This window comes from Ornithodoros turicata, chromosome 3 (genome assembly GCF_037126465.1).
Source record: "Ornithodoros turicata isolate Travis chromosome 3, ASM3712646v1, whole genome shotgun sequence".
Lineage (NCBI taxonomy): Eukaryota > Metazoa > Arthropoda > Arachnida > Ixodida > Argasidae > Ornithodoros > Ornithodoros turicata.
This window is the reverse complement of record NC_088203.1, coordinates 17110936-17132537: the sequence shown is the minus strand read 5'-3', so window position 1 is coordinate 17132537 and position 21602 is coordinate 17110936. Positions and strand designations below refer to the sequence as shown.

General features: G+C 47.2%; 4 protein-coding genes across 5 annotated transcripts in view; 2 read left to right on the top strand and 2 right to left on the bottom strand.

The window, feature by feature from the left end:
• Nucleotides 1-287: 287 nt before the first annotated feature.
• LOC135388230 (autophagy protein 5-like) lies at nt 288-6417 on the bottom strand. Its single transcript, XM_064617640.1, has 6 exons — nt 6091-6417; nt 4752-4882; nt 3788-3866; nt 3404-3658; nt 648-756; nt 288-585 (listed from the first exon to the last, which is right to left on the bottom strand). Exons 1-6 carry the CDS (start codon nt 6199-6201, stop codon nt 458-460), a joined length of 813 nt encoding a protein of 270 aa, XP_064473710.1. The 5' UTR covers nt 6202-6417; the 3' UTR covers nt 288-457.
• Nucleotides 6418-9010: 2593 nt separating this feature from the next.
• Nucleotides 9011-10622, top strand: LOC135388229 (probable D-lactate dehydrogenase, mitochondrial). The gene has a single exon (XM_064617639.1). It carries the CDS (start codon nt 9114-9116, stop codon nt 10557-10559), a length of 1446 nt encoding a protein of 481 aa, XP_064473709.1. The 5' UTR covers nt 9011-9113; the 3' UTR covers nt 10560-10622.
• Nucleotides 10623-13059: 2437 nt separating this feature from the next.
• Nucleotides 13060-17082, top strand: LOC135389972 (membrane metallo-endopeptidase-like 1). Its single transcript, XM_064620002.1, has 2 exons — nt 13060-13228; nt 15022-17082. Exons 1-2 carry the CDS (start codon nt 13190-13192, stop codon nt 17047-17049), a joined length of 2067 nt encoding a protein of 688 aa, XP_064476072.1. The 5' UTR covers nt 13060-13189; the 3' UTR covers nt 17050-17082.
• Nucleotides 17083-18725: 1643 nt separating this feature from the next.
• LOC135388227 (uncharacterized) overlaps nt 18726-21602 on the bottom strand; it is a 28156-nt gene continuing 25279 nt past the window's right edge. For both annotated transcript variants that reach the window (XM_064617637.1, XM_064617638.1), the window contains 5 exons: nt 21067-21203; nt 19918-20044; nt 19414-19593; nt 19210-19356; nt 18726-18987 (listed from right to left, as the gene is read on the bottom strand). In XM_064617637.1, coding sequence (XP_064473707.1) covers nt 18805-18987; nt 19210-19356; nt 19414-19593; nt 19918-20044; nt 21067-21203 — 774 coding nt within the window. In that variant the 3' untranslated portion in view covers nt 18726-18804. The remainder of the gene's footprint in view (nt 18988-19209; nt 19357-19413; nt 19594-19917; nt 20045-21066; nt 21204-21602) is intronic.

The window sequence follows — 21602 nt, the reverse complement described above, 5'->3', positions numbered from 1 at the left end:
TCGCATCAGAGTTCATTTGAACGTCATTCCAACCTGCGGATCCTGGTGGTGCTTAGTAGAAATAACGGTGGAGGGTGTTTTGGTAATCTGTCTTACAGTTAGAGGGGTGTCCATCGTTACGAAGACGTTGTTTTCAAGCGGAGGTGTTCAGGTTAACTCTGACACGAGCCGTACATATGTACATGTTCCTGATATAAAGATCATATATTGTTTTACTGTCAATATGGTTATAAGCAGGCTGGGCCGTAATCATGAAGAGGAAGCAGAGAAACGACTACAGGTACACCTCTGTTTTAACAACACCAGATAATTTAATATTAAGAAAGCCCTTGCACAGTATACCTCATGGAATTCAGTGTTGTGTGCATGGTACATGGAATTCCATTCCACATATTTACACGATAAAAAGGTCTTGGCAAAAACAAGCAGACTGCACTGGAGAAGCCCAGTACAGGCCTCACGAGTTCTGTATGACACACAAGTGGAGAAAATTGTCCGGGTAGCTCAAATGCTCACTCATCCACTGCAAGGGGGTGTCCAAGGGAACCTGTATGCCATGCGTAATGACGGAGTATTTTATTCCACCTGCAAACGATGACATTTAAGTCCACAATTGGGTGGTGCGGAAGTGGCAGCGGGCAACTTACCTTCGCCAAGCACCTCTGGAACTACTTGCTGAAGCAGGCTTTCTAAGGTTGCTTTCTCTCCAGTGCCTGTGATAGGCGACACCAGTCTCTGGACCAGTGAATCATCCGACTGATAACAGAGACACCAGATTTGATGAGCTGATTAAGTGACAAGGTGACAGAGAGCATGTTTCGCCATTTAAAGGAGTACAGAGGGCCACACACAAAAAAATTCAAATTAAGACGTGTGATGAAAGTGTGTGTGTGTCATTTACTGCATAGCGCGAAAGGTTTGGAGTGTGCAATCTGTTTCTCAGAAAAAAAAAAAAACTCGCATAAACATGGCTCCGCGCGTTCACCCTTAACTCGCCACTCCGGGTGTAACGAGGAGGAGAAGGTATGATGCCACATCACCGATGACGTTACAGGGGCAACTCATTGTGGGTCGCTGGCGAGTGGGGGTCAGCACCCTGTCCCTTTACGGATGTAAACCAGTTTTGCCAGTTCCCCCGGTGAATTGGGGATAGAGGGAGCGGCCGAATCATGGCTGAGTCAGGAGCAATGCTTTTTCAGAATCCCGAACAGCCGAGTAGCAGACAACAGCTGAGTGCCAAGCAACATTTCCCTGGACCAATCAGAGAGCCTGTCCCCTGTAGTGTCATTGCGAGGTCCCAGGCAGATCACGGGCTGGTACTGCTCTCCGCCACCGTTACGCACGGTCGCTTTTCGCGGCGTACTTTGAATTCAATTTCTGCAGTCATTATGACCCTATGGGGTGAATAATTTCTTACGGTGCATTTTACTGGCCTGCTTAGAAGCTTTATACGAAGAAAACGGGGTGTTAAAAGTGACTTCTGTGGTACTTTAAAGGAGCATGGAAGTCACCCCATTGTTGTTTTTCGCTCCGGCATCTTCTGCAACCAATAAAATGAGCTCTTGCGAAAGAACAATGACCACAGGTGACCTACAGAGCATGCTTAAGCATTTATAAGCGGCGCGTGAGCCGAGAAGAAAAAACGAAGTAAACACGCACCGAGCAGTTTCTATGTCACGCGAGGCTCGTGTCTCTCGTCCACAGCTGCTTTCTCCGACTGTCTTTTGTAAATCGTATTGTGCAGTGACAATACACCGTAGACAATATGTTTTGCATGGTGACTCCCAGTGGACAGCTTCACAGACGAAACACGGTTTCGAGCCAAAGGAGCTGTGTAGAGGCCCACAACTTTGTTTCTGTTCTTGGTCAGTATGGAATGTTAGGCGGCCGAAAACAGTTTTCCCACAATTAGTGCAACCCTAGCGAAATTGGGACGCCTGCAATAGCTCCCTGAACCTCCCGTGCGCGAAACACCCTCCTTCGCCTTCACGATAGGCACGTGATGAGCGCCACCACGCGCGTCACTATGTGACGCAAGTGGAAAGGTTGCTCCTCATTGGAGCTGGGATCACGTGATCGAGGTGAGCAACATCGCGCAGGCCGGAGCGTCTGCTACCGCTTCGGAGACACGATGCGTTCTCCGGCTACGTGATGTCCGAAACGGAAGGTTTGAAGGCTGTCCACGACACAACCACGATTTTTTGGGACCGCAGACACCACGGGAAGAACGAGTGGTGCAGCCCGAAATTAACTGCGCTTGTACAGTGAAAACCCGTTTTCATCGTGCAGTTGGTTCAGTGGCTAACAGGTGGCGCCACAATACCGCCGCCATCGCTTGCTTTCTGCTACTGTGAATTCTGAGATTGCACAGAAGCCACGAATATATTACTCTTGTGATCGTAATCTCATTTTCTCGGGCTGCATATATGCTTTGTTTTTTTTTAGAAAACATGATATAAACCATATAAAGAATAGAAGTCAACAAGAAACAGCTCGCAATGTTCGTAGCAGACGGTTTTGCCTATGAACGAATGAGGGGCTCTCTACCACCAACGTCACAGTAGAGTGGGTGTGGTCTGCAGTTGGAGCGCTCCGGCCTGTCACCGCGGCAGCGATTTTCCAAATTAATTGCACCGTGGTGAAACAACTTTGGACAAATATTTTGTGGGAATGCTTTTCACATACTGCTTTACAAGATGACAGCAGTTTTTGGCCATGTTAGATACCACTTTAATGATCCTTTAAGGGCATTTGGTGTCCAGCAGTGACATGAAGTAGTATTTATTGAGATTCGTTTTCCCCATCGTCCCATCAAGAAAGCAAGAACCATAAGAAAAAGAGAATAAAGAGTTTCTCGCTATGTCTGCAGTTCTCATCTGAACAACCTTTGTTTTTTTTTTTCATTTTCATTATTGACGTGTTATACAGTAGAACCTCTAAGTAGTGAACCACCACATAGTGAAGATACAGATAGAGTGAAGTAAACCTGCAGTGCCCAATGCGTTGAAACCCCAACCATGAACGTACTGACATAGTCAAGTTCTTTAGTGGCCCGACCAACCTCACGATAGAGAGGTTCTACTGCATTCCCTTACAGGTCATATCACAATTTCTGTCTCTTATCATTAGTAGCATCAAGCATGCCTTGCGCAATCAGTCTCAACATTGCTACCGCCTCTATCTATCTATCTAAAGCGAAACTTCTCATACGAAATCTACGGTGTTTACTAGCAGACGCTCGTAACACCCGTACAGTTCAAGGTGTGCTTCTTGGTGGTCCATTCCAAGCTGCACAGGTTGCCAACATCATTCCATAAATTCGATGGTATTGTACTTAAACTTAATAAAAACGACAAAGTCACACAGCGTGCATCAGTTCGTCAAGACGCAAGTTCAGCCTCACCATGTAGACCCGGAATGGGACGTGTTTGAAGCACTCCCCATTGATACGCTCCATCAGCTTCTTATTTGTGGCCCAAAACTGGTCGAACTTTCCGTTCTGTAGTCCCATCCAGAGCTGATTATGATCTTTCTTCTGCATTGTGCCCATGACCTGGCTGCGGTGTTTTAACATGTCTGCCTCTTTGATGGACGACATGAAGTGCGCTTCCACTACCGTTCGACTAGTACAGTGAAGGATTTCGGATTCTGGAAAGTTCTGACAGGTAAAGGCACAGTGAGGCACCCTGCCAATATTCCATTACATCAGCTCATACAGAATAGGATGATAACTCAGAAGGAAAGCGGATAAGTGAAGAGTATGAGAGAGCATCCCTGAAGTTATTACCTGAAAGTGTACTGTTACACTCCAAGGCAGCACCGAGTCACTTGCCAACAAGTCGTACAAGACTCCGATTGGTAAGTGCCTGAAAATATTAATGCAGTCTACAGGGTGTGTCACGAAAAATTAGCCAACGTTTAAAAATAGAATTCTTCGTCGCACACCAAAAAGACGGACTACATAGCATTACCAGTGGTGTGAGGATACTCAAACTATTTTTTGTAATTAATTACATAGTGCAATTAATTAGTCAGCTTTTTAGTTACAAGGGTTAGAGCCGAAATGTCAATGAGAAAGTTGTAGTGGTCGATACCATGACATGAAACCCGTTGATTGCAACTTTGTACCTTTAACGCATCCTTCTTTTTTTGTCTTTTTTACTGGCTACAAGCAGTAACTTTCGGGTTTGCAAAAAATCAACGTGGGACCTGTCGCAGACACGCGAGGAGCACCGGGTCACAGCTCTCTGGAGCGTCCTGATATGGAATGAAGACTAGTTCTCATTGACATTCCTGGCGAGTCTCCAACAGGTCCAGCATCGACCTTTTGCAAATCCTGAAGTAAGTCTCTGGATTCGGCAAAAAAGGATCTGTTAGAGGCAAAAAGTTTCAATCAATGGGTTTCGTGTCATTGTATCACCAGCTACAACTTTCTCGATGAAAGATGAAAGGCAATTTGATTCTTAGGCAATTTGAGGCTTTGTATGTATTTGTCCCTTCTATGTTGTTCCAGCCTCAGAACATCAGTTCTTTCATGTACAACTTTCTCATTGCCATTTTGGCTCTAATCTTTATAATTTGAAAAACTAACTAATTAATTTCACTTGTACACATTTTAATTCTAGCGCATTTTCTAACATATCACTTGGACCTCGCTGTATAATTTATTGAACTTCTAATTACGTGATATCCGCACGTTAGTATCGAGCACTCACTCTGAAAATTACTTTAACGAGAAAAATGTGTCATACCATCTCAGAGGCTGTCCGTTGAAATCCAACCACATCTCATTGTCGTGATACCTCTCATCTACAAATCTTGAGAAGTGTTTGTGAACCTTGTCTACCACAAGCGGGAAATAGCTGAGGCGAGGAAGCATCAACTGCAAGAGAAGAAAATCCTGTTACAAATTCTAATCAAATAGTCTAACTCCAAACAAAAATTGAGAAAGAAACTGGTTGAACTCCACGACGAAAAAAAGACTGAGCACTGGGCAGAATAAGTTATGTGACATAAAAACTGTTAAAAAGCAAATAATTTTACTCGTCACCGACTTGCAAACATGTGTAGGAGCTTGGTGGGAAGTAGAGTGGTGGGAAGTAGAGTGGGAAGATAAAGTGTCACAAATGCCATGCTAATGTGTACTGTGCTTAGAAAATTGAGATTTCTTCAAGTAACTGCTTCCATGTTATCGTCTATATGGAAATAACAGCCGTTTCTCCCTGACAGTGTTTGCACTCTTGGCATTCTTTTAGACATGCTGCTCGGATACGATTTACATGATTCCTTTGCTGACTGTTTTTGTTTTTGTGCTGCGATTTTCATCACTGAACACGAATCTTGCATTTCAGCAGAACCAAGTATACCAGGTATTTTGCACAAATCCAAATGGAATTTTAAAAACAGCTTCATTATATGATTTCTCATAGCTTTGTGTTTTCCATGCACCAGGTTCTGTCACGTTATGTATATACATTTTTTATTCCATGTTAGCAACAGTGGCTATGAGCTGCGTATCATCGTCATCATAGACAGATGGAGCGTGGACAGCAGGAAGGAAGAAGGGACAGGGAGGTTAGTATGCATCCTGGGCCGACTTCAGGAGGAACTATACCAAAATTCGTCTGCAAAGTCTGTCGGAAAAACGGGTGAAAACTTCAGACAGCACAGCCGGTGCCGGGATTCAAACCCAGTCTCGGCGTGGAAGGCGATCAACATAACCACTACTCCACGCGGGCTGGTAACACTGGTCTAACATCATACTTATGACAGATACATAACTTACGGAACTGTAAAACCATGGTGAAGCTGCACAACAATACTATTGCATTTCAATGATGGGGAGTTACTTGACAAATGGAAAATTTCACAAAATCAGCTTCCCTTGCATTTAACATCTGAGAATAACATGCACATTCTGAACCCGTGACATTCACAACATAATACGATCGAGACCTGTTGCTCAAAACCCTGAAAGTCTTGTGAAGACGTGATCATCTTCTCGTTACGCAGGGGTAGGATATTGCATTTGCGTAGCTCTGCTTCTGGTCATGGTTGTGATTATTCACTTTCTCGAGTGAAGATGCTTACATAGTACGGTTCCGGTTCTTGTACAGTGTGTACCTCTTCCTCAGCAAGTCTGAAGCAAACAGGTAGCTTTCCATCCCAAATCTCACGCAGTACTTCCCTGTCTTCTGCCATTTTTTCAGCTGCTGCTCGAAAGCCAAATATATTCTCGGTAATTTGCGGTCAATGGCTGACCATCGTAATTAATCGTAGTTGTTACATTACACTAAATAAATGGTGACGGTATGGTAACATACGACTACGACATACAACGACATATCACAAATTTATCACGGATGGAGGTGAGAGATACTGGAACTGAAATGTCCACATGTGATCAATGTTGCCACTTTTTCTGGTGCGGAAACACCCAAAGCTGGGTGAACATGTCCTCAAACCCCACATAAATACCTAGTTAGGTGAAAATTGTCGTGTTTATGTGAGCTTCATCCGGGGATTATGATATTCAGAATCAATTCCGCTTACGTCAGGTAAGACTAAGTTCAGATTCATGTCTAATGGAAATGGTGATAGGTGGTGGTGTAGTGATGAAACATGAAACCATACTGCTTGCCGAAGTTGACCACGCTCAAACAGGCAACGTCGATCACGACTATCGCATGGGGGTCGTGAGTCCTGGGCCGACTTCATAGAGGGCTATGTCAACATTTGTGTCAATGCGTCTGAGGAAGACCCAGGGAAAACACCCAGGCAGCACAGCGGCAATAGCACAGCCGGCGCACGGATTCTAAACCGGCGAACTCAATCCCCAGTCTCGGCGTGGAATGCCAGAAATGGTGATCACTTTCGCGACTCCAAGCATTATGTGCATTATGCGACTAGAAGCACCGATCGCGCCAGGGATTTCTCTACACCCCCCCCCCCCCCCAGGGGGTGTACACCCTCCCTGTATTTTTGCACCCCCCCCCCCCCTGAAATTTCTCAGGTGATCCCAACCAGCTGGCCACAACACGTTCTGGTAGTGAGTCAGGCGCAGCGAATTACATCCTGTACTGTCAAACTTGGGCTGTAGGACCACAGACACGCAGATGATCGTACCATGCATTTGTCCAAAATTATTTGAGGGTGATTGTTCAATGCATATATTGCGCGCATATACGAGCAAACGCAAATTTAATGTGGATCATCAAGAACCATTTGCGCCCAACTCAATCAAGCGAGGTATTCTGCTTTTTTCGTCTGAGGTTTTCACCGTTAGTTGCTAGGTATTCATTGAGACAAGGCGCTAGTCTTTTTTCTTTGTCGGTCGCGTGATTATGCATCTTAATGTTGAAATGCCGTTCATAATGAATCTGCATTCTAATGTAGTGTGTTAATAACATGTTCAAATAAAACGGGAAAGCTGTCCAGATATTGTGCCACGATTATTTCCGTGTCTAAGAAAGATTCCGCAAGTGGAACCTTCACCAAACATAGCCCCCCCAGCAGTGAATTTCTGGGCAAATCACTGAATCGCGCCAACCTTGTATCCCGGTCGCGCAACGTTGACCATTTGTGTGAATAACTTGTGTTTCATTTTGCAGAACTTTGAGGGCCGGGCAGGGGCGGTTTCTTTGTCGTAGCGCGTAGGGGGGGAGGGGCGATCACCAACTACCCCTCCCCCCAGATCCGTCACTGGGGTCACTGGGCCCGGGATAGATTCTCACTGCTGCAAAAATCCCTGGGTTGCAAATATTTGGGGCCATCGTTACCACAATTCCGCTATAGCTGTAACAGCGAGCTGTGTATCATTGTCGACACAAACAGTTTTTTTTTCTTTAGCAGCACCAAATTTTCAAAAGAAGAAGGAGAAGAATTGCATTAGGACACTTTCGATTTATCTTTTGATTTGTAGAAGAAGAAGAAGAATTTTGTCGTTTGCTTGCCCAGGCTTGGCGGCAATTAGGAATACGATTTCTTGTGCAGTGAGATGGTTATAACAGAGGCATTTCAATTACATGTGAGGTAGCAGATTTGGAGGCAGTCATTATGCAGTGATTTATCCAGACCTCCCTACACCCCCCAAATGTTCAGTGACACTCCCCTCCCTAACTTTTTCACCTGTGTGCCTCCTACAGGGGGTGCCCTTGCGAGTTCAGCTTGAGACCCATGTCGGTAATAATATGTTAGCTGTAATGACGTAACTGTAGTAATGACCCCCGCCCCCTCATTTTTTCTTCCATGCTTGGGATTTGGGATAAGCTACGGTCATTATTGTAGACTTTCTTCATACACACACACACGCACATACTGAGTTAAACACTCTTTAATACTTGCGTTTTACGTTCCATTTCAACGTTCAGGATCAAAAGCGCGGACACCTAGCCATACCGCGTCCCGCCGATGCAAGCCGCAACTCTCACCTTCTCCGTTCAATGTCCAACGTTCAACAGCCCTTTAAACTCAAACATCCTCGCTGGCGCTCTAGCGTATCCGATGCCATCTAGGTGCTTCAACATACAACTGGATCTTCTTTCGCGTATGGGAAGCAGTGTGACCAGCACTGTATGATCATACATGTTTAAGGGATGTTTGTTATACACGTTCTTCATACATGTATGACGGGATGTTCGTGTATAGTGAATAACCAGTGTGACTCCGGCAGAGGTAGATGGACACTTCTCCCTTACCGCGACATAAAAACAATTGCGACATCTCTATAATTTTGGCGGCGGCACGCGTAGACTGCAGGGGTGGTCAGGGGCTGAACCCGTAACTTTAAACAGACACTTAGGGACAACTATTATGCGATGGCAGCTAAAACATTTGTTTTAGTGGTTTTCCCCAAGCAATGAATCAGTATGAATTTTTATAACAAAATCGAGGAGGGTCGAGCGTCAGCTCCGAGGCGTTTGGCATGGAATGACCCAGTTTCCATTCTCCATGGGAAGAAGAAGAAGAAACCCTTCTGGCGCGTTCCAGACGTACTGTGTCCCACTGGCACGCGACCTTTTCGAATAACGCATTGTCTTCAGAAGGCACTGGAGAAGTAGTGAAAGACAGTTGTCTTTTTGGCTTCACGCACGATAACAGTTCGCAAGACTGCTATGATCCCTTCACAATTCCTCCGACGCCTGTCGATGCATTTCCTCGCCCAGCAGCGTACGCGCGCTCTCAGCCAAGCCGTCATCGACGAAATCTCCTCTATCGTTGGACAAGAAAATGTCAACCGCTCGACTACGGTACGGCAGAAGCATTCTTTTGATCAGGGCCCTTACAACCCAGCTGCACCGGACATAGTCGTATTCCCAGGAAGTACCGCGGAAGTGAGCAGAGTCGCTCGTACCTGCTATGAGCACGGAGTGCCCATGGTTCCATACGGCTACGGTTCCGGTTTCGAAGGCGGAGTTCAGGCAGTCAACGGCGGCGTCTGCATCTGCTTCCAGAACATGAACAAAGTCCTGGAAGTGCAAGGTAACGACCACACCGCCATTGTCCAGCCGGGAGTCTCTTGGCGTGAAATCAACGCCTTCGTCCACCAGTCTGGACTCTGGTTTCCCGTCGACACCGGCGTGGACAGTTCAATTGGCGGAATGTGCGCCACGTCTGCGTCCACAACGAACGCGATTCTTTATGGCACCATGCGTCAGAACGCACTGAATTTGGAGGTTGTCCTTCCGGACGGTAAGGTAATAGATACCGCCGGGAAAACCAAACGATGCTTCAAATCCACAGCGGGGTACAACCTCACGAGTCTGTTCATCGGTTCTGAGGGTACGTTGGGTATCATCACAAAAGCCACCCTTCGCTTGTATTGCTTGCCCGAAGTGATAACAACGGCTGTTTGTACGTTCCCGACGGTAACATCGGCCATCGACACGGTATTGCTTCTACTTCGTACGAATATCCCTGTCGCTCGGGTGGACTTTATCGACGACTTGTCCATTCGAGTGTGTAACCAGTTTACCAACAAGTTCACGCCCGCGGTACCTACGCTTTTCATCGACCTTCACGCGACAAACTCCTCCACTAGCGAATACATCAAGGATGTGAAGGAAATCGTTCATGATAGCGGAGGCGGCGACTTCAAATGGGCCACCGACAAGGAAGAGCGGAGTCGGCTCATGTGGTCCAGGAACTCATTATACTTTGCTACGCGAACGATGAAATCGGAAGCTCGCGGTATCCTAAACGATGTCAGCGTCCCGATATCGAACCTCCCCGAGCTGATAACAGAGACCAAGGAGGACATTGAAGCCGTGGGCATCGTGGGTTCGACGCTGGCGCATGTCGGGGACGGGACCTTCCATACGACGGTTCTCTTCGACCCAAGTAACAAAGAAGAGCTCGTCAAGGCACGGGAAGTATCTGCTCGTATATCTGATCGGGCCCTGAGGCTGGACGGAACGTGCTCGGCCGAGCACGGCATTGGCCTAGGGAAGAAAGACTTGCTGCTCCGGCAGGTGGGGAAGGATGGACTTGAACTGATGAGGTCCATCAAGAAGTCCTTCGATCCTAAGAATATTATGAATCCAGGAAAGATATTTAGTTAGGAGGCGGGATATGAATGGCAATCATGTGGTGGTTGGTCAAAGAGATAAAATTGTTTTTAATGATTTGAGTTCACATCACTAAGCATATGTCGCGGGGGGTTTTAGTGTCGACCCTAAAAACAGTGCCCCGCAGGATGTACCAGAACTTTGTACGTTACAGTACACGAAGCGACGATGTTCCACGTCACCTTTAATGTAACGTCAAATATGTCTGCAACATTTCGGGGTCGGGGGTGCTACGGGAAATAACCGTAGTCGCATAATCCTGTTTGCCTGGTTGAGTGTGTGTGCAGTGCGTGATGTTAGCCCTGTATGGTGCCCGTTTACATCGCATTTTTGTTAGCGCCGCGAAACAACTGTGGCTGTGTGCGGCGGTCTGCCAGAAAACCTCAGCCGGTGGTAGGATTCGAACCCACCACCTCCCAGGCCTCAGCACGACCTTGCCTACCACCAACGAGCGGAACAATTGAGTCCAATGAATTCAGCAGCAAAAGTCGTGACGTCATTGTCAGCAGCTGCCGTTTTTACTCCTACCGAGAATGGGAGTCGCCGGCTTGCGAATTACCGGTTGAATTGTGTTTCATCACATCTCAAGGGAGTTCTCAATCACTCTTGTCTCTGTGTCTCCGCTGACACACTGGCCAATATGGCACTTTCGGGACCAATCCTGGATATCCTTCCTCCAATTGCTGACATCGTCCGGGCGCGTTACAGACGTTTCCTTTCTCTCGCGCGGCGGCGCCCTCCACGTCCTGGCTATGAGCAACTCTCATTCCGTTGGAAACCTGAGCAGTGTGGCTGCCGTGAGACCGAAACTTCTGTAACGCGCGCTCGGTGCCTGTCCCTCCCATTAAACTTCTATCTTCACCGTTTTGGCCTCGAATCGTCACCTGCGTGCCCGCACTACGATCAAGACGAGACCGTCCATCACTTCTTCCTTGATTGCCCCTCTTATGTCACCATTCGTCGTCGCCTTCTCGTTCCCCCTCTTCTCTCCATCGGTGCTCCGCTCTCCCTGACATCTCTGCTATCCCTTGGAGCCTCCCATAACGGCATTAGGGACCGGGCTATTCTCCACAGCATCATCTCATTCATATCCGGCTCTAACTGGTTCTAACTCGGTTTTACCATCCTGTTGACCGCACCTTATTAGTCCTGGCCATTCTCCCTTGCGGATAAGCGCTCTCGAGGAGCAACAACAACAACTTCAGTATTCACCACCTCCATCACTTCAACCATCACATTCTCCCGCCAGATTGTCATCGTCATCGCAACAGGTAGTCAACTTTAAAGCCCTGGCCAATCTCCCTTGTGGCTAACGATGGCTGTGGCTAGAGATGGGACGAATCCAAAACTTTTCGAATCCGAATCCGAATCCAAGGAAGGTTCTACGAATCCAGGAACCTTACCTTAAGAAACTCGAATCTTTCGAATCCTTTCTTTTAAAAGAGTTTAAACAGAAAAAAAACACTTGTAGTGAAAAATGTTTTGAAGCAGAATATGACACCAACAAATCAAATAATGCTTCAGTTTCAGGAAAAAATATACCATGTAGTTCTTCTTAAACGTAAGTTATTTAACGTGTTGTTCGTCGACTACATGAAATGCATAAATTCTCGAGTGTGAATTATTTCCACAAAACTAAGCAACAATCAAAAGCAAAACCAGGTTACTTTTAAACTTGTAATGTAACATTTCCTGCCTGAACTCCTTCGGTCCAGAGCAATGTTGTCGTTGTTGTTGCTCCTCAAGCGGGATGGCGCTGTAATGTAAATAAACAAAGAAGAAAACGCCTGTCGGCCAATGAGGGAAGGGAGTTGCCTCAGGACAGAAGCCGCCGATATTTCGAACAGAGACTGTTCTTCTTCTGGGCACCGTCCTCATCATTGGCATGGTATTTAAAGGGTTAGGTGTGACGTGTTTAAAGGTTCATGCGAATTTAAACCTTTAAACACGTCACACCTAACCCTTTAAATACCATGCCAATGATGAGGACGGTGCCCAGAAGAAGAACAGTCTCTGTTCGAAATATCGGCGGCTTCTGTCCTGAGGCAACTCCCTTCCTACATCTCCACCGGTTCGCTGGATTTCTACCCATCTATGTCGGCCAATGAGGCTTTCGGCGAACTCTGGAGGCGCCAATTTGAAAAAGAAACAAACAAACGTAATTGGTGGATTCGAAAGATTCGAATCGTCGTTTTGGGCACTGAGATTCGGATTCGCGAATCTCGAATCCCTGCCTAGGATTCAGGATTTGTGGATTCGGTTGGCACTGGGATGCGCGGCTGCTGACAACGTTCTTCTTCTTCTTCTCCTCCAATGGACAATGGCTATGGCTGAACAGTGGAGAAGAAGAAGAGCGTTGTCAGCAGCCGCGCATCCCAGTCTTTTTTATATTTCATTTGACACGATTAAATAGTTAGATTCGACTAATACAAGTTAACTTCTAAAATATTGCTTGAAGGGGTCGAGGTGTTTCATGCAGTGGTACATGGTAGACAAGGCAAACGATTCTAGCACGTTCCGTTATTCTTCACGTGCTACCACCCTTCACTTTCACGTCTGCAGCCGAAGCAATCGTATCTCCTTTCGACGAGGTATTACGTGTCATCTACGTGTCATCTACGACCATGAGTGTGGGCGACGAGAGCGACTTTGTCTTCAGCTCGGTAAGTCTCATTTGTTCCCATAGGAATACGGAATGCTAGTCAAGGTCGTGCTGAAGACTGGGAGGTGATGTGTTCGAATCCTACCGCCGACTGTGCTCCCTGAGGTCCCCCCCCCCCCCAAGAGAAGGGAGTAAGATTACTTCTTTTGGGGACTAATTGCATTGCCACAAAAATTTGGGCCCCTTTAGCCCCTTTCGGGAGTAAATGCATGGGACTAAGCGAACGTCAGAGTGGAGACTGCATTTCACGCTCGGTTCTAACAGTCCCGGGCATGCGCATGAATGGAAATATACTTTGAATTAAACCGTCAATCGTGGTATGTCGAGTGATATAAAATCTTGCGGCATGCAATAGGGCACAATTTTGAAAGAACTGACCGCTATCTATCTCTTCCTCTGCGTGGGTGGAAAATTGTCAAATTAGCTAAGTTATATAGTCTTACTCCATAAAATTAAAAAAGAGCACATGTTTACGTAGACTGTTGCAGTCCCTGGGAGTACATTTCGCGGTTAGGAGAATAAAATGGGTAGCAGTTGCAATCCAGGGGACTAGAAGAGCGTGGGCGTTCCGGCCGACTTTTCAGGCGAATGTCAGCACTGTTCCCCTTGAAGTCTGCCCAGGACGAACATTAACACTCCTGTCCCCCGTTTCTTCCCATGCTGTCGTCTCTCCATCTGTCAACGTCTATACGCCGTGCATAGCCGCATTTGCTTCGCGCCGCTAACACTAAATAAAACAAGAATATAAAGGAAAAATTCATCTGTCGTGTCAAATGTGTCCTCTTCGTTTAGTTCTCCTCAATGGTGCTTGTGCTTGTGCGACGGAAGTTGACTAGTTTTGTGCTGTTGTGATAGAACCAAAGGTGATGTTGGAGTCAAACTGTACAACCACGTTCTTGCATATAACTATAAGGCATGCATCCATGACACTGTTAACCACCGCCAGCCCGCTCCTAGAAGTACTGGTCCACAGTGACCCCACAGAAATGCAAAACGTCTTCATGTCCCCTTCAGGACAAAATCTAGCTGTTAAGGCTGGCCCGCCATGGTGCGTGTTTCTGTGAATATCGCGCTGCGTAAAACTCTGCATAGCCACGCCCCGTGAAAAAATACGCCTGTAAAACCGCATGGGGCCCAAATCCCGCTGCTGCGTGCACAGCGGGTTTGCGTATATACTTTACAAAGTGTTGGCAATATTTTCCTCTCCTTCCTGTTCCGTTCTAAAATGGTTCTTTATTCTGTGTGCGATACTTTGTAATGACTTTACATTTGGTAAAAACGACCCTCACGAGCGAAAGTTCTTGTATTTCGAGATGCCTTTCTGCACTTTTTCGTAACAGCGGCCACTGTTAAAAAGGAAGTGGGATGCTGGGCCGGAACCAGAAGTGACATGCTGCGCCTTGATTGGCTGCTATGCACGCCCGTGAACTGACTGCTGCGCAAGAAAAACGCTTGTTCTGTGACGCCTTTATCACACCCAGCGATCTGGCCTGGGTGATGATTTTCAAACTTTCTAGGATCACGGACATCACGCTGTCCTACACTTATGTTGGACGGTGGAGCTCAGTTCGTATGGGGATAGGTGACATAAATCTTGCACGCACTTCCAGTTATACTCGCCTATACAGCCACCCTTGCCGTGCACCCTTGCACACACTCGCCTCTGACGAAACTGTACTTTTTCTCTTCAGTCGAAACTGTCTGTGGAAACTATGCTCAGTGGAAATTGCCTTTTCTCTCGAGTTTGCTAGTTGTGTGCATACATATTTACACATATTATCTTCCTTGCTACAGACAGTCAAGCGAGAGAGCGATCCCGAAGAGGAAACACCTAGCCCATCACGCGACTTGCGGGAGTTCGCCTTGTGGGCAGCATGCTGCTGCTTCCTTATCGTCATGGTACCGATCGTCTTGTTCATCATATTCTACCAGTCCAGCCTGCCCATCTGCAGCAGCTGGCAGTGCGTAGAATACAGTCGTCTGTTCTCCAGCTCTATCAATCCCAGCATGAACCCGTGTGTAAACTTCTACCAGTTCGTTTGTGACGGCTGGGATAAAAAGCACGACCGCTCTGTTAAAAGAAGGCACTTCGACAGCTTCGTACATGACGTGGCCAATGAGCTCGGCGAGATCGTGGCACCAGGCGTCCATCAAACAGCGATAGAAAAGTCTGCGAAGTTCTACCAGTCCTGCCTACAGGTCCTCTTGCAACAGAGAAACGAAGATGCTGCATTCAAGGAACTTTTAAAGAACGGCAACGTGACATGGCCTCAGATCGAAGAGGACGGTGACTTGCTGGAAGTCATGACGTACGCCGAAGTGCACTGGAACGCTCATCCGTTTTTTGTCTTCAGGAAGGATGTCGGTACGGACGGCTCCTTCATAATCCACGTCATGCCGGGCTCGATGACTTCTATTTGGCATGACGAACGGCTAAAGCTTAAGCAGAGGAATCAGTACTACGTCTATTACAACAGGGCACATCTTATTATGACAGGTAACGAGCCGAACGCCACCGAATTCCGGGACCATGTTGCGATAGAAGACAAAATTCTAGACAAGCTAATCGCAGCTCTTAAACTTGGAGGAGACGACATCTTGACGGAAGAGGAGTTCAAGAGGCACAGCACTGCGTTCCACTATAACCGATGGAGGACAGCCTTCAAGGAGCTCCTGGATATTCCAACAAACGAGAACATCAGCATAGCCATCAGCAGTGTCTCCTATTTCGACGCTTTCAACGAGATTACTTCGGAAGTCGGCGAACCTACTATGATCATGATGATCGGATGGCATGTCATCTTCATACTCGGCCACCTCACTCTGTCAGGCCTGGGTACGTCCCTGTACCACAACTTACGAGAGGCTGAAGAAATAGCCCATACGAAGTGTGTGCTACACGTCGAGAGGTACATGGGACTAGCGGTATCGGCGCCGTACGTGGTCAAAGTCATTCCACCCGACGTTTATTACAATGCAGGAAACCTTACTCAGATGATCGCCGAGCGGACCCTGAGAAGGCTTGCCAAGCATCACGGACTCAACTTCAATTACACCGGCCATCGGCAGGACCGCTCCGGAATGTTCCAGCGCTTTGACAAGCTGGCCAATCTTTCTGAGCTTGATCAAGTCTTCTCGACCTTTCCCGACATGCAAACTCTGTTCTGCATCAACCATGTCAACGCTGTCCGCGCCTGGAGGAAAAGGAGAGAGGAGGAGAGCGCGTACTTTGGCCAATATTTGCGCGTGCGAGATTACTACGACGTGTACAGGACCGAGGACGACGACTTCGTCATTTCGCCGCTAGCGCTTACGCACCCCTTATTCGCCGCAGAAACGACCTACGCCCTTCAGTACGGTGCTTTGGGACAGCTGGTTGCAGGAGCCATTGCCAAACACATCATGAAGAACGTCCCGCAGCCGCAAAGCGAAGCATGGACCGCCGCCGTGACGAGGTTTACTCGCTGCTTTAATGGAACTTCGTTTTCAAAAGAAAGTATCTTCTACAGGATGGTTTCGGGTAGAGTTCTTTGGGAGGCATTCAACAGAGCTGCGGGTTCCACCATGAAGAAAGAAGTGGAATCGAAGCACGTAATCGTCTTGAGGACCAAGACAAAAGAAGCCCGGATTCAGGGCTTCTCGAAGTACAATCCCGATCAGCTGTTTTTTATAGTTATGTGTTATATTCAATGCGGACACAGTAGGAGAGAGTATCAGGAATATTGTAACGGCGTGGTGAGGAATCTGGAAGAGTTCTCGCATGCGTTTAACTGTACTAAGGATTCGCCGATGAATCCCACGCAAAAATGTGCGGTCTTTTAAGAGCAATCGCCACGTATAAACGTTTTGCTTTGATGTTTGTTCTGGAGTTCACTTTATACTTACACACTCAGCACTGGGACTGCTGCGAGAGCAGCGCTGGTGACTTTTGCAAGGGCGGCTCATGTGGCCATCTTTATTTGAATCCACCGTGCAGAACAGAACTGCGTAGTTCTCGAGTGCATAATAGCGGCGTGGGGTGTATGCACGCGGGGGACCTAAGGCGTTCGCCTTACTCTCCCCTCCTCCTATCGCCGGCCCTGAGTCTACGCGAATCAGCTCCATCGCTACAAAACACGCTCTGTAAGCGCGCGGGGTCACCGCGCATGACGCAGGAGTGACGTTTCAAGGACGCCTTTGATTGGCTGGACGAAACGTGCTCGCTCCTAAAAGGTAAACAATGCAGCGTCTAGCCGAAGCTGAACTGTAAAACAGCGAATACGGCTCTGATATCGACATCAAAAGTGTGACGTGACAAGACAGACAGACAGACAGACAGACGTGAAAAGAAAGTTGAACGTAGGAAACGCGCTTAGGCGTGAATTCCTGGACGTCTGTATCAGTTCGAATGCGCGTGCTTCATTCAGAGATCGTTCATACCGCGTCAGGGTTACGCTGTCGACCTATGGACAGATGCAGTGTGCTTTGTGTGAATGCCCCAACGGAAATGAGAAATGTAGTCATGCCGTTTGCTGCCATCAAGTACGTGTCAAAAACTAACGTACCGCAACAGTAGAAACGCCGCCCCAACAGTACCATACCACTAGACATGAGGAGTGTATTTAAGTGTGTTTTTAAAAAGGCCAAATTTAGTCATAGAACTTGAATACTTTTTCTGTACATTTTCCATGTTACACTGAAAGCACTACTCTGTGCGTCACCCGGATGTCAAGCGAAATATTCCCTTTTGTCGCAGCAATGCATCATGTGTGTATGAATGCTTCAATGACCGAAACAAGCGGGACATCCATGTCCCTCTTTTGAAGGGGTAGCATACTGTGCCTCGGGTTTGGGCGGTTTGGGGGCACGCAGGAAGCGATGTGATGTCCTGAACGGTATGCGGTTAAACTATCCAAACCCAATCAGACAGGACCGATGTCCGCCGGAATGTGACATCAAAGTATATAGAAAGTAACTCGTTACTTTTAAAAGTCCTGAAGATGGTGCCTCGGAACTGCGGCGTCAAAGTAACGACAACAAACAACTCTGGTAGCTGTATCTTGCCAGTCGCGACGGTCGAGTGCCTTCTGCCACCGCCGACGTTCCCGTTTGTGTCTTGGAACAGGGAAGACAGATACTTCGTCCAATTGTCCATAGCACGTATTTATCACAACACGAAATCCACAACACGTATTTACCATTTTGTCGCTTAAAAACGACGTAAAACACAACAAACTGACAGCGTGAAAGCGACCGATCAGTCTTGTTTACCTTTTTCGCTGCTCGCACGTGGTGCAATGGGCTTCTCCACCAATAGGAGCTCGCCACATCACCGCGCGCGTCACTTCACTCTCTCCCCCTCCTCTTCTGCGCAGAAACTCACTTACAAAGCGTATAAACAGCACATAGGTAGCTCAGTTGTAACCCTCCGAGTAACCTTTCCAGGACGACGGGCTTGGGTTGTCCGTCGTTCGTTCGTCGCCAAGCTACATTGTACAAATCCGCTGGCACCATTTAATTTGTACAATATATTGAACCTTTATTCGGTGGCATCTCTATATCGCGGCAAATCAATAAGCATCGGACGGGAAGCCGTGATCATTTCCGAATGCTGGAGCAATCTCCGGAGAACCCTTGATTCATGTGATGCTTAATCCAGTGTACTAGGCGCAGGCCATCTTTGAACTGGTCGTCAGGACACAAGTGTCTGCTATCGGAAAATTCCAAGTCAAATACCGCCCAACCTCCGTGAAAATCGTACTCCTTGGCTGCTCGGCACATCTAGAAACATCAAATACCATAATTGCAACGTTAACACATCCCCTTTCGACGATGGTCGGGAACCTGGCAGAGGACGGGGACGTTTTCGAAATTCACACTGCCGACCTTCTAGCGTTATCACTGCATTTTCATATTCAGTTCATCGAAGTTCCTCGAGGTGTACAATAATCAATGCGGTTCACTAGCCAGATTGCAGCATGCACCTACGCCGTATATGCGTACCTTAGTTGCCATGGTGATGTTATCATCGTATGCCATCACAAACGACCAGGTCTTGGTCCTTATGTACTTGTGCTGTCGTTTAACATCGTGCCATTCTGCTCGTGGGTAAGCATGAAAAGAAGCATACTGGCTTCCCCTTGGACAGCCCTGCATCAAAAGGACAAGTATGGCTAAGAACCTAGCGTGAAACATTAGCCGCCAGACCTTATCTTGATACCCCAGTCGTATGATGGAAGTGCAGGATTGCGTGGTTATGATATCGTCCCATTCTTCCTGGTCGTCCAGTTCCTTGAAGCTTGCCCAGCGTCCACTGATACTCAGGGACAGGAGTTCCGTTACGGTCGACGAAGCGCCGATAAGTTTGCGTAGCTCAAGTGCATTCACCTAAGATGATTTTTACACTGCATTACACATAGGCCACACCGTTGATATTTTGGAAAGTACGATGTTCTAAGCAAGCCGCGGCGCTGGCACGTCCACATTTCATTCTTCTCGAGTGCTATGTTGTAAGAAACACGAAATATACACACAATCCCCACTCAACTCATATATGGCGTTGAGGCTCAATAATGCTTGCTTCCGAATTCAATAGCAGACTACCCAAGGCAAGGCACATGTTTTCACTGTCACCGCACATTTCACGCAACAACTGCAGTCTCTTCAGCAAGGAGGACACACCGGCAAGTTTCGGTGTGAGTCACAACTTACGAACGTCGGCTGATCGGGTATAGTAGGCCTAGCCCAAGCCGACGGTCCAATAGCCCTGCAGCGGGTATCTCCAAAAAATTCCTTGTTGAAACTGGTTACGTACACCAAGGCGTCCGGCTTGGCCTCACTGAAGCGGCAATTGAAGAGAATGTGTTACAATTTTGGCTAAACTATGATTCGCTAACGTTTGCTACCGACAGATTTCGAATGTGCTACAGCGCTGTATAGCGTGGACATGTGCCAATTTTCATTGGGTCAACGCCATTTTGCCGCAAGCCCCGCTGAAGCTGATGGAAAAGTAACAGTTGTGAGGCTGAGGCCATATTTCAGACCCTGTGAAGCGCCTCGGATTCCCGACAGAATGACTGAAAAGGGTAGTGTTAAGATATGTGTAATGCAAAACAAAGCTATGGCAGTTGATATGATCAAGAATACTTAATTTATACTTACACGCATATTCATGTACGCATGCACGCATTAACCATACTTAATATTTGTAATTTCGCACGTCACACATGATTGACTGATAGAAGCGACAAGGCGCTGACAAGCTAGTGCATATGGTCAAGGAAGGGAACCCGAGACAGGGATGAAGAGACGACACAACACATTCTCAACTGGTGACTTTTGAGAATGTGTTGTGTCGTCTCTTCCCATCCCTGTCTCGGGTTCCTTTCCTTGATGATTGACTGATTTACATGATTGATTTTTTGCGACTGCTTTCGCTGCATTGTGACGCGTTCTCACAGGTTCGAGTTCTGCAAGAAGAGTTCTGCCAAGCAATGTTCATGGTATGCCTGCCGGGCGAGGACTACTGCGACGGAATGGTAGTGGGACCACAGTGAACAATACATCGTTAATGTTAACGGCACACCTGGGAATAATATGCGTGGGGTACACAAGACAGTGGAAATCGATGCTCTATGTGTGCATATGTTGCTTGTAAGGGTGCTGCGAAATGTCGATGTACAAGACAATCGTATTACGATAGACATTTAGGCACAGAACGACAGCCCATGCAGTTCAGAATACCGGCGCCCTTAAGAGGAGCAGTGTTTCCTAAACTTCTGTCCAAATCTGTACCACTATTTTGCAACATGCTTTAAGGTATGCGTGAGCCAACTCCATATGCAATTCATTATCGCTCACCTCATGATCTCTTGAAGCATCTGCACGTAAGCGTGATCGTTATCTTTCGTTTCTTTCTCCATAACAGCAACGCCCAAGATGATGTAACCGTTCTGCTTCGTACGTCCCTCAAGGTCGTGTTGAAGTCTTCGCAGTGTCTGACGAGAAGAAAAATACGTATATTGACTGCACATTTGCTAGTTTCAAAGAGCACAGACTGCCGCCACACAGTAAACGCCAGTTCCCACATACAGTGCTTCGCTCTATATAGCGCTCTACATACAACTCAACACACGGCGCTATCCTGTTCGGGTCACGGGAAATTTCGTTGAGACTTGACGCACCGGTACTACCGTGATCGTTTACTGTTCGCGTTGGGTATCCGCAGCGCCATGGCGGGCGACACCTTTGATGCTGTGGTTACCATGCATTGGCAAATGAAATTCGTAGCCATTTTAACGACGTCGTCGTCGCCTTGATGCCTTGCTGCTTCGAGTGGCCGGATGCAAAACAAACTGCAGCTTCCGCGATGACACCTCTGAAAGAGGCTTCCGATT

Excerpts from the sequence above, each read along its gene's own strand:
- LOC135388230 (XM_064617640.1), bottom strand. The coding sequence starts at position 6,201 with ATGGCAGAAGACAGGGAAGTACTGCGTGAGATTTGGGATGGAAAGCTA. Across the intron at positions 3,659-3,787 it reads GTGTAACAGTACACTTTCAG|AACTTTCCAGAATCCGAAAT; the intron begins GTAATAACTTCA and ends TTTACCTGTCAG. Across the intron at positions 586-647 it reads TCCAGAGGTGCTTGGCGAAG|GTGGAATAAAATACTCCGTC; the intron begins GTAAGTTGCCCG and ends CATCGTTTGCAG.
- LOC135389972 (XM_064620002.1), top strand. The coding sequence starts at position 13,190 with ATGAGTGTGGGCGACGAGAGCGACTTTGTCTTCAGCTCG. Across the intron at positions 13,229-15,021 it reads GCGACTTTGTCTTCAGCTCG|ACAGTCAAGCGAGAGAGCGA; the intron begins GTAAGTCTCATT and ends TCCTTGCTACAG.
- LOC135388229 (XM_064617639.1), top strand. The coding sequence starts at position 9,114 with ATGATCCCTTCACAATTCCTCCGACGCCTGTCGATGCATTTCCTCGCC.